The 12,408-nt window shown below is 33.2% G+C and overlaps 2 protein-coding genes across 2 annotated transcripts; both read right to left on the bottom strand.

Moving 5' to 3' along the window:
* Positions 1–2,711: 2,711 nt before the first annotated feature.
* Positions 2,712–4,138, bottom strand: LOC106655569 (zinc finger protein 888-like). The gene is made up of 3 exons (XM_014376030.2): positions 4,120–4,138; positions 3,660–4,057; positions 2,712–2,884 (listed from the first exon to the last, which is right to left on the bottom strand). The coding sequence occupies exons 1-3, from the start codon at positions 4,136–4,138 to the stop codon at positions 2,840–2,842; spliced, it is 462 nt and encodes a 153-aa protein (XP_014231516.2). The 3' UTR covers positions 2,712–2,839.
* Positions 4,139–5,564: 1,426 nt separating this feature from the next.
* Positions 5,565–6,171, bottom strand: LOC111693246 (odorant receptor 85b-like). The gene is made up of 4 exons (XM_023457511.1): positions 6,131–6,171; positions 5,948–6,058; positions 5,720–5,875; positions 5,565–5,654 (listed from the first exon to the last, which is right to left on the bottom strand). Exons 1-4 carry the CDS (start codon positions 6,167–6,169, stop codon positions 5,604–5,606), a joined length of 357 nt encoding a protein of 118 aa, XP_023313279.1. The 5' UTR covers positions 6,170–6,171; the 3' UTR covers positions 5,565–5,603.
* Positions 6,172–12,408: the final 6,237 nt, after the last annotated feature.

Genomic DNA, 12,408 nt, shown 5'->3' on the forward strand with positions numbered 1-12,408 from the left:
GAAGTGAGAAAGATCAGCGAGTAGACTTGAAGTTTTTTGAAACTCTCATACCAGACGTCGATCAAATAAAATCGGAAGAAAAATTAAATTTCCGGAACGAAGTCATAACACTTGTCCAAGCATATGCATATCCTAATTCTACCGCCGGTAAGCTCTTGCAAATAAGAAGAATGCAAAGAGAACGAGTTATTTGCGAGCAAGCAAATACGCGGCTGACTAAAACTTGTGTAGCGGCTATAATGCACAGCCTATAATGAGACAACCTCAATTTATTCATTTGGGGTAGTCGATTGGTGTGTCAGCGCCTCCTAGCGGCTAACAGCGAACTAACTATAGTCAAAGCTGGCAGGCACACTTAGACATTAATACACACAATTATCATAAAAAATTGGTTTTGTTAAGTTAAACTTAAATATTTAAAATCTACTAAAACATTGTGACAAATTTTATTTCGAATGAACTAATAAAGTAACTATATATCTGTCAATAAAAAGTCTATTGATTAAAATAGAATCCTTATTCAAATTAGAAAAAATGTCACTTTCGCACAAACTTTACTTGACACTCAGTTAAGGCCTTGGATTTTTGAAAAGTCGGAAAAATGAAGATCGAAGCATTACAATATAATTTTGAAATAATAAAAATACCAAGAAAAACCACGCAGCGATTAGAATAGAATCTAATAATTTTAAATGATGTAGAAAATATTTGTTGATTTAGAGTATTAAGGTTTCTAGATGGGGTTTTCGGTATAAACATGTTTTTATTATGTATGACGTCTATCATAGCGGAAATAATTAATCAGTCCATCAGCTATTTTTTCAAAATCTTACACTAGTGGGATCAATTTAGAATCAATTGAACTTGTAAATCATTGCATAAGGTTTATCAAAAATCGAGTAACCGGCTGAATACTAGCCCAATATTCATTGCATGTCAAGAGGTTCAGGTGAAACACATTCACATTGATCCAATTTTTATTCAAATTTTTTGAAAAACTTATACTTGATTATAAGTTTCTATAAATATTTACAATTTTTAAGAAAAAAATCGATGCTTTTCATTATTTAACGCGCTATCATTCTCTGACGAACTACTCAAAGCATGTGACTACAATAAATTCGAGCTGTTAGCATGAAAAAAATTATTTTAAAAAACATGATAATTATTTTTAAAAAAAGGCAAAAAGGTTGCCAACGGTTGTCCAAATTTCTTTGGCAACATTCATTGCGAGCCACGGGCTTTCCTACCTTTGCTTTTGAAAACTGATATGTAAAGCGTTTTGATTTACAAATAGTCAGTGTCAATTGTCAAATCGAACCATGATGAATAATGTATTATTATGATGAATATGATTATTATTGTACAGTTAAGTCGTCTAATTATTAAAAAAATTAGCTCCAATAAAACCTTTCTGGCATTGATCTGAAGTATTCTGTGAGTCAATTTATTTTAGAATTTACTTCTAGCATTTATTTATCGTTACGGAAACCTCACATTTTTCGGTAAGTTTAAAAATCGACGGAGTTGTCAAGTATGAGACTCACAAATGTCTTTTTGTACTTTATACTATATGCAGGTGTATTCGTTAATATAATCCAAAGAAAATACTAGAAAGAAAAAATTTAGCTTAGCTCAACACTGATAGGTAAAAAATACAACAAATAAAAGATTTTACATATTTTTGCTGTATTCAGCGATGGATTTCGTCGCCTTTCATATTATTGTCGTATCAATTCAGTTTCTCACTTATCCATACGAAAGTACCAGTAGTAAAACTTCAGAATTTGTTCGCTAAATTTCAAGCATAATAATAAAATTTTTAAATCGATAAATAACAGACTTATAGATGGTTTTGTTAAGATCCAAAGTCTTGACATTTTCTGGAAACAACTCTTTTATTATCAGTCAAATTGATTTCAATTTTATACTTTTTACACGCGATCAAATGCAAGAAATTTTAAAAAATCGTTCAATAGGTAATTTGTGTGAATTTCATGGACTTTTTTTGTTGTAAACTCAAATTTGATCGAGTCTCGAGTTTACTTTTACACTTATCGCGTTTTTTTATTTACAATCTTTATGTACTGTCTTTCGGTGTCTCATAAAATTGGACTGATAGCCAAATTTTTTCTGGCACCTGTCGCATGTGTAAGCTTTGTGACCACCATGGACTGCCCTTTGATGTCTAATCAAATTAGATTGATGCCCAAACTTCTTTTCGCATCCGGTACATCCGTAATCTTTGCTACCTTCGTGAACGGCCTTTTTGTGGAGAAGCAAATTACTTTTTTGTCCAAATCTTTTCTCACACTTGTCACATACATACTCTTTTTGACTTATATGAATTGTCTTTTGGTGTAGAATTAGATTAGATTGATGTCCAAACTTCTTCTCACACTTGTCGCATCCGTAATCTTTGCGGCCTTCGTGGACTGTCTTTTGGTGGAGAAGCAAATTACCTCTTTGTCCAAATTTCTTTCCGCAAATGTCGCATCCGTAGTCTTGGTATCCATCGTGAACCGTCTTTTGGTGTAAATACAAATTCTGTTTTCTCCCAAATTTTTTCTCGCAATTATTGCATACAAAATCTTTACGACCTTCGTGAACTGTTTTTATGTGGATTAGCAAATTTGATTTTAGTCCAAATTTCTGCTCGCACTTGTCGCATGCATAATCTTTACGTCCTTCATGAACTATTTTTTGGTGCAAACGCAAATGATATTTAAGTCCGAATTTCTTTTCGCATTTGTTACATGCGTAATCATTGCGACCTTCGTGGATTATCTTTTGGTGCCGAAACAAGTCTGTTTTTAATCCAAATTTTTTTTTGCACTTGTCACACGCAAAATCTCTCCGACCTTCGTGGACTGTTTTGTGGTGTCTAAGCAAATTAACCCATTAACGACCAAACTGCTTGATTTTTTTGTTGGTTTTCGCAGCAATTTTTTTTGTAGTTTGAGGCCTTCAAAAAGTTTCGTATGGACCTATTTCGATGTAAAATTTAATGCCCTTTCAGAAGATGAGCTCAAAATTTCGATTCTTTGCGTAATAAAAAAGTTATGGCTACTTATACGAAAAAAAACGTAAAATTTTTTACAAAAAATCAAGTTTTTGATTTTTTTTCACCGTGTTATCGTTAGGGAATCACGATATAAATATGATCAGGGGTGATCACGACTATCAAAGTATCTGAAGGAATTTTTATGGAATTTTCGAACCACTACTTCAAACAAAAAATAACTTATATTCATATAAAACATAACTCATTTTTACTCGAAAACTACTGAATTTAGAGAAAAAGGGCAAAATACCAAAGTTTGAAAAGGAGTTCAAAAATTCCATAAAAATTCTCTGAGATACTTTGATAGTCGTGATCACCTCTGATCATATTTATATCGTGATTCCCTAACGGTAACATGGTGAAAAAAATCAAAAACTTGATTTTTTGCAAAAAATTTTACATTTTTTTATCGTATAAGTAGCCATAACTTTTTTATTGCGCAAAGAATCGAAATTTTGAGCTCAGTTTCTGAAAGGACATTAAATTTTACATCGAAATAGGTCCATACGAAACTTTTTGGAGGCCTCAAACTATAAAAAAAATCGCTGCGAAAACCAACAAAAAAATCGAGCATTTTGGTCGTTAATGGGTTAACCTTTTGTCCAAATTTCTTCTTGCATTTATGACATGCGTAATCTTTGCGATGCTCATGGACTGTCGTAATATGCATGAGTAAATCCGATTTTTTTCCAAATTTCTTGTTGCACTTTTCGCATAGGTAATCTTTACGACCCTCGTGTATTGTCTTTTGGTGCCTTTTCAAATTGCTTTGATTCTGAAATACCCTCTCACATTTGTCACATGCAAAATTTTTACGATGCTCGTGGACTTTTATCATGTGCATGAGCAAATGCGATTTTTTTTCGACTTTCTTTTCAGACTTGTCGCATATGTGATCTTTGTGACCATCGTGGACTGTATTTATGTGCAATAGCAAACTGCGTTTATTTCCAAATCTCTTGGCGCACTTTTCACATAAGTAATCTTTGAAAACTTCGTGGAATATTTTCTTGTGCTTGAGTAATGCTGATTTATTTTCAAATTTCCTTTCACACTTTTTGCATGTGAAATCATCTTGATCTTTGTGAAATAATTTCTGGTGCGTAAATAAACTCGATTTTTTTACGAATTTCTTCTCGCACTGGTCACATGAAAAGTCATTGCGACTTTTGTGCTCTGATATTTGATTCCTACTCAAATGACTTCGGAACTCGAATGTCTTTTCGCACTTGTCGCACGAGTAATCTTTTTGCTCATTATGAATTGTATTGCGGTGTATTATCATGCTCGATTCTAGTGTAAAGGCCTCCTGGCAAATATTACAAAAGTATTTTTTGTTGTTGGAAACAACAATGTCTTGTTCACTTGAATTAGTTTCCGAGTCAATTTTTTCGAATTTCTTTTCACTGTTGTCCATGTTAGAATTTGTATGAGTGAGATTTATCTTTTGGGTATTAAGACTTGTTTCATCGATTAATACAACATTCAAACTAATTTGTGTTCACAATAAACATGATCAGTTTGCCGAGGAACAATGTGAGAATTATTTATAGCAAGTATGCCAGACGGGAGCAGTGTCACTCTACGCTCGTCATACACACGAGAATCATGATTTAGAGACGCGCGAAAACAACCTAAAGTTATCATTTGAAATCAATGAAATACACGATAATTCTGATTCGGTAAATCAATTCCTGGCAAAAAGTGACACAAAATAGTGTATTCATAGTCCTCATAAAACGCAATACTGATCGATTGATATGTGAAGTTCAGTACATGCATAAACGCTGCTTATCGAGCTGATGCATGTGTTGATTGAATTGAAAAATGTACATGTCGATTTTTCTCTCAATAGCAGCATCGAGATACTCGCAAACGAAACTTGAAGATGACTTTCTCCAAAAAGTAACGGTTTATTTACGCAAGAATATTTTCCTAGAATGGCCGCTCGGCGCATCAGTACCATATTCGAACTCAATGAGTAAACAAACTGAAAAATCACTCATACTTGTACTCTAAAAAGTAGTTGAACAGTTGCGGGAGCGGCTGTTGCGGAATGCGCCTCCTAGCAGCCGATGTTGAAACTTGAAATAAAATATGAAAAGAGCGAAGAAATATCAAGTTCCGGTTTGGTAGTTTGACTGAGTACAATATTGAATCTTAATGAGCCCTGCTAGGTCCTACTCTCGGGAACTCACTCCAGTGAAGTTCGGAAGATAAAAAGTAATTACGCTCCGGTGGCTACTGTTCAAAACGTTTCAGTGAAAATTCGGAAGTCTACTAATGAAGAGTTTCGGCGGGAGTCCGGGAGTTGACCGTCATGTAGATCAAAAAAATACCCATATGCGTCTCCTAAATTCTCATTATTCATCGCTGTAATGACATGGTATTTTAAATGACAACTTTTCAAGTTTCAATAAAGATCTTCGGTATTTATTATCCAGTCATAACTTTTTATCTAATGACATGACATCTGCTCGAAAAGAGGTGGAGATTGATCATTCTGATCGTCAAAATTCAGAAAAATTTATGAAATATTTTACAAAATCTTCCGGAGAACAGAGAAGTAGGCCATTGATGACTTAATTACCTAAAATCACGTTATTTAATATAACAAATTGCACAATATTTCTAAGAATATAGGTTATTTCATACATTCAAAAAACTTTCATAAGAGAAAATGCAAATATTTTTGCCAGTAAGCCGTAAACAAATTTGAGATTGAGTTAGGAATATTAGTTGGTGTTTAAGTTGAAGTGGATTCAAATTATACCAACAACTATGATATAAAGAATCGCTTAATTTCGTACTCTGAAAAAAATATTACTTTAGAATTGTTAAGAATAAAAATAAATATCGGCCAAATTATAAATAAAATGTTACTTCGTTATAAAGGCATTGACCTGCATGGCAATAAAGAAAGAGAACCATATTCACACTCATGATTGAAAGTAGATATGTAAATATTAATACCTTCTGATGTTGACTTATAGCCTGTAAGAATTTTTGATACTATATGCTAATATTATTTTTGATAGAAAGAATGTTAATTTCCAAAAAAATTACTATTAAAAATAAGTAACCAATCGTACAGTTATAAAACATTATCATTACGTATTGATTTAACAAGAACCAATCATAAATTTTGTTGATTTCCTTTGCCATCCTTAAAAATGAGATAAAAACAATCAATAGCTTTCTCATCAAAAATAAAAATTGTACATTCATAAAATTATACATAATATTATAAATGATAGATTATTCATTATTCAGAGGGTTTATTCAGTGGCCGTAATAACTACTGTAGTTACTTGCATTATTAAAAGAAGATATTGGTAGCAATCTTGAAAAAATTTGATATTGATTCCAAAATTTGTCGCTACTATATGCTGAAAACCCCAAGCTATGGCGTGGGTGGGGTGCTTTGTGTTAAAAAGGAAATTTAAATTGTGAATTGAATACTTTCATAAAAGCTCTTTGTTCACAGTGAGACCATGAAAATGCTTTATTTTTTTGAAAAAATATGTACGAAAACAACGTGCAGTAGATTGCAATATTTATTACCTTATTAATCTGCTGTGCCTGTGAATACTGAAAGACGTATTAATTGAAAATGTATTAATATCGTTAGCAATTTCAGGCAAAACACATTCAGACAGTAATGCTAACTGTCCGCATACGTGAGCCAGGAGAGCGAGCATCAAACTTATATCAATACCGAGACAGAATACAGCGCAGTAACACATAGGAATTAGATAAATAAAAGTTAACCAATAATCTCTATCATTTTCAATATTAAAAGCTACGCTGTACGGAAGGACATAAGTTGTCACATTTTGAAAATCTATGAATTAAAAATCAAAAATCGATCATTAGTTCTAAAATGATATCCGTATCAAAATAAAATAATTATACCAACCGATGAACGAAGGTGTTTTAAAACTATTCTCTAAAAGAGGTTGGAGGAAGTACGTGGTTTCGTTTACAAATGATAATGGAACCGAAACCATAAAATATGTTTTCACTTGTTTAATATATTTCAAAGCAACGTGCACTTCTTTAAGATTTTTATATAGTAATGGATCTTCGTAATCTTTCAAGATTTGTGCGATTATTTTAGCGATCTTTTTTTGATTAGCACCATAGGTTACCATTCTCACTAATAATCCGCCTATACCCCCTATTTCCATAAGGGTACATAAAAATTCGTCTGTTTCCCCGTTTGAGTAGCTTAGTGTCAAACATGTTAATATAAGGTGTATTGAAATATATAGTACAATCGAGTAGTGCAGCACTGCGTTGAAATTCATTGGATTAATTCCGTAAAACGCAAAAATAAAATTTATCCATTTGAATAAAGTTTGGCCTGTTTGTAAATTATCCTGTAAAAATAATTAACGATTCATTTTTAAAAATATTTACTTTTATGCATAATATTCATTTTACCGGCACTGATTCGTGCATTTTATGTATAGTTAATACTCAGTCAAGAGTAAGTGTCCGTTATTGATGAATTTGCTATATCCTACTCTAGTACTATATTTATTAATTCTTCTATTATTGACGCAGTACACTATCACACTTTGCCGGTGAGGTGCTACTGCACGTCTTGATTATAGTACGTTACAACTCATGAACTTCAGTTGTGGCACAAACTATGACACGAAACTCTATATAGTTAACATACTTTGTAATCTTGCTACGAATAGTTAAACACTATATCATTTAAAATGAAATTGACATACATCCCCGATAGATATCTAATTTGCGTATAATTTTTTTAAAGTTTTGAAAACTTATGTAGTTTTACAAACTTTTATGAATTTTTTAGGATTTTGATCATACACAAAAGTTCATAAAAGTTTATAACGCATCATAAACACAACACAATTTTTTACGGTTTAATAAAAACAGCTTTATCGTATGTGACAGCATTAATATAAAAATCAATGATTGAAACTTAGAAAGTAAAAGAGAAAATGATAAATTTCATGGAGCATTAAAATAAAATTTTGGAACAATAAAAGTACTTAGAAGAAAATCATGAATCAATTGGGATAGTTTCTAAAAATTTTAAATGATGTAGAAACCATTTTTTGGTTCAAAGTATTAAGGTTTCTAGGTTGGTTTTTCAGTGAAAACTTATTTTTATTATCAATCGCGTCTCTCATAGCAGAAATAATCAGTCTATTAGAAAATTTATCAAAATCGTTCACTAGCGCATGTTCGATAAATTCAGGATAGTCTATCATTACATAAGGTTTATCAAAAATTCAGTTATCAACTATATGTTCGCTTCGTTCAGAGATACAAACAAGACGCCAAAAAAACTTCGGGCTGATCCTTGGATGAATAAATGCAAGATCCAAGTGACCAAAATGGAGAGAAGTAATTAGTAGTTTACGAAATCTACTTCAAAAATAAAACACCATCACAACAGTGAACAAAGATGTAATGATGACTATCAGAATATTAAAATATGATGTGAGATGAAATGATGTGAGATGACTATCAGAATATTAAAATTATCAAACAGTTAAATCAACTATTTTACGTAAAAAAAAATTAGTTAAAAAAAAAATTCTAATCCAAAGTATTTCAATAGTCAATAAGGTCAATTTGGGTATTTTCGCTCAACTTTGAATTAAATTTTTACGTGAAATCAAAACTTAATACCAGTATTTAAATAATATATTTATGTTAAAAATTTTCAGTTCAATAAGAACAATTTAAAAAAAAATTGTGTTAAATTAGATCTTTAATATTAATTATTTAGCGAATATAGAGACCTAAATTGACTTTATATTCTGGAATATACTTCTAGTATTCACCACTTCAAAAACCCCTTATTTTTTAATAATTTCAAGATTTGTTGAAGAGGTACGTAGACAATTTTGTTATTAGGTACATATTGTAACTCAAAATTTTAAAATTTTTCGTGAATATCTTGTTTATGATCCGTGAAATTGATTGTTATTGTGTACATCTTTTCAGATATTCACATGCAAAAACTTATGAACAAATATAATCAAAATGCTTTGTCTGTAAAAATTTTCTCGTATTTATCACATTCGTAATCTTGACAAACTTCGAGAAATTGATTGGCGGTTTTGAGGAATTTTGTGCAATGTTTTTCAACTTAAATTCGGTGAGGTACATGATTTCTTCTCCCACTTGTCGCATGCTGAATCTTTTTGACTTACATGGACAGTTTTTCGGTGTCTTCTCAAATTGCTTCGATCCGCAAATTTCTTATCGCACTTGTCACACGTGTAATCTTTGTGCCTATCGTGAACTGTCTTTTGATGATTCAACAAATTTGATCTACATTCAAATTTCTTCTCGCATTTTTCACATGGGTAATCCTTGAGTCCTTCGTGTACGGTCTTTTGGTGAAAAAGCAATTGTACTTTTTGACTAAATTTCTTTTCGCACTTGTCGCATCCGTAATCTTTGCGACCTTCGTGAACTGTGTTTTGATGTTGGATCAAATTGCTTTTTTTCCCAAATTTCTTCTCGCACTTGTCACACGCGTAATCTTTGCGACCGTCGTGAACTGTTCTTTGGTGATTAAGCAGAGTCGTTTTTTGTCCAAATTTCTGCTCGCATTTGTTGCATGCAAAATCTTTACGACCTTCGTGGACTGTTTTTTGGTGCTGAATCATAGTCCATTTTTCTCCAAATTTCTTTTCGCACTTGTCGCATGCGTAATCTTTCCGACCTTCGTGGAATTTGTTTTGGTGTCTGATCAAATTTTGTTTAAGTCCAAATTTCTTCTCGCACTTGTCGCATATGAAATTTCTCAGACCTTCGTGAATTATTTCTTGGTGCAAACGCAAATGATGTTTAAGTCCAAATTTCTTTTCGCATTTGTCACATTCATAATCTTTGCGGCCCTCGTGTGCTGTCTTTTGGTGCATGAGTAAATGTGATTTTTGTCCAAATTTCTTCTCGCACTTGTCACACGCGTTATCTTTGCGACCCTCGTGTACCGTTTTTTGATGTCTAATTAATTTTGATTTTTGTCCAAATTTCTTTTCACAAATGTCGCATTCGTAATCTTTGCGTCCATCGTGAATTGTCTTTTGGTGTAAGCTCAAATTCTGTTTCATTCCAAATTTTTCCTCACACTTGTCACACGCATAATCTTTGCAACCTTCGTGTGCTGTCTTTTGGTGTACAAGCAAATTCGATTTTTTTACAAATACCTTGTCGCACGCGTAATCTTTTCGACCTTCGTGTACTGTCTTTTGATGCATAAGCAAACTCTTTTTTCGTGTGAATTTATTTTTACACTTGTCGCATTGGTAATCTTTGCGACGCTCGTGTACTATTTTTTGGTGTGAAAGAAAAATCGATTGTAATGCAAATTTCTTCTCGTGCTCATTACAAGTGAAATCTTTGCGACCATCGTGTGTCGTCTTTATGTGCATGAGCAAACTATGCTTATTTCCGAATCTTTTTGCGCACTTTTCACATAAGTAATCTTTGAACACCTCGTGGAATATTTTATTATGTCTAATCAAAGTTGATTTGTTTTCGAATTTCCTCTCACACTTTTTGCATGTGAAATCATCGCGATCTTTATGTACTAATTTTTGGTGCGTAAACAAACTCGATTTTTTCACAAATTTTTTTTCGCACTCATCGCATGCAAAATCATTGCTACTTTTGTGCTCTGATATTTGGTGTCTACTCAAATGACTTCGGAACTCGAATTTCTTCTCGCACTCGTAGCATGTATACTTTTTTTGCTCATTATGAATTGTATTTTTGTGAGTTATCATGCTCGATTCTAGTGTAAATGCCCCCTGACACATATAACCGATGTTTTGTTTGTTGTCTGAAACAACAATGTCCCGTTCACTTAAATTAGTTTCCGAGTCAATTTTTTCGGATTTCTTTTCACTGTTGTCCATTTTAGAATTTGTATGATTGAGATTTATCTTTTGGTATCAAGACTTGTTCCATTGGGAAAAACAAGATTCAAACTAATTTGTTTTCACAGTGAACATGATCAGTGTTCGAGGGACGATGTGAGAATCGTTTTTGATCGTACTGTTTACAATTAAATTACCAATTGATCTGTTTATACATTGTTTTCCAAATTTGAACGAGTTTGAAACCCTAAATTGGTAACGATTTCTTCGCAGAATTGTTTTGACTTTTCAAAACCAAGTTCTTCGAAAAAATTTCCTGTAATATCGATTTAATTTATCCTTACACAATGTATTATGTATTATATATTATAATACAAAATGTCAATATTCATTCGTGAAAATTGGGTGCTCATAACTCGCCACCTCCTATAATAGGATGTTCGTAATTAGCACGTATTTGATCTACACAAATGTTCAACAGCAACATACTCTCTGCTGAATGGATGTACCATAATGACTATTTTTTTTCAATATAATGTACTCGACGATCTCAATAACTGATTGATTCATTTTTAATCGTCTACCTTTTCGTTCAAGAGCGACAATTCACCGACTAGTTAAATGTACTCAATTCAGACGCGCATCGTCATTATGCACGGCAGATATATTCGCTTCTATGCAGAAGTTACCCATGACATGTCGTTTGAGGCAGTAACAGAAGTTACGAATCTTGCGAATCGATAAAACTGCGTAAAATCTTATTATTCGAGGCTTGTTCGATTTGGTTCACTGCGGCCGCAGCAACGTAGCAGTGCTGGGCACGTACGCGTATGCAATCAAGTGGGCGGGAAGTGACAAGTATCTGAGATTTACTGAACATTAACAGCCTGTGTGTACAATGTAACGTAATAGCGCAAAAGCAGCGATATTCGTATCAAATCTACGTAAAGTGGCAGAGCACAAACGTAGACGAAATATAGCATAGTCAACTGCACGACTCGAGGAGACACTCCACGAGACCTTTTCCTGGATTCGAAGCAATATGCCAGAGAAGTTTCACGATTGCAGCAAATATCATAATATAATGACAGCGAGTGTATCTAGTACCAGGCGATCGAACGACGAAGACGATAAACGCCGTGTCTCGATGCTATATTTCTGCATGAAAGTTACACTCACCGCAAGACGCTGTTGGACGCGCATCGTTTCATCGTTTCTCGACCTCGGCTGCGTCTAGGCTCGACGAAGCACTACATTATCGTCAAATAGATACATAAAGAACACGAGGAAGATGTGAAGAAATGTACCAGCTGGACACTACACGAAGTATAAAAAAAATTCACGAATTAACGACGGGCTTGAATACAGCGCACTGCACCAGTTTCACTTGCACGTCTAGGCAATATATACACTTCGCTTCGACGTGTTGCTGCACACTATATTGACACTGTATACACTGAAAGC

This window comes from Trichogramma pretiosum, unplaced genomic scaffold (genome assembly GCF_000599845.2).
Source record: "Trichogramma pretiosum strain Unisexual culture from Peru unplaced genomic scaffold, Tpre_2.0 scaffold194, whole genome shotgun sequence".
Classification (NCBI taxonomy): Eukaryota; Metazoa; Arthropoda; class Insecta; order Hymenoptera; family Trichogrammatidae; genus Trichogramma; species Trichogramma pretiosum.

What these genes read in the sequence shown, in the direction of transcription:
- LOC106655569 (XM_014376030.2), bottom strand. An exon ending in AGAAGAAATTTGGACAAAAG is followed by an intron (nt 2,885 to 3,659) that starts GTTAACCCATTA and finishes TAATTTGCTTAG; the next exon opens with ACACCACAAAACAGTCCACG.
- LOC111693246 (XM_023457511.1), bottom strand. Translation starts at nt 6,169, where the DNA reads ATGTTTTATAACTGTACGATTGGTTACTTATTTTTAATA. An exon ending in TTGGTTACTTATTTTTAATA is followed by an intron (nt 6,059 to 6,130) that starts GTAATTTTTTTG and finishes AAATTCTTACAG; the next exon opens with GCTATAAGTCAACATCAGAA. An exon ending in CTTATGAAAGTTTTTTGAAT is followed by an intron (nt 5,655 to 5,719) that starts GTATGAAATAAC and finishes ACGTGATTTTAG; the next exon opens with GTAATTAAGTCATCAATGGC.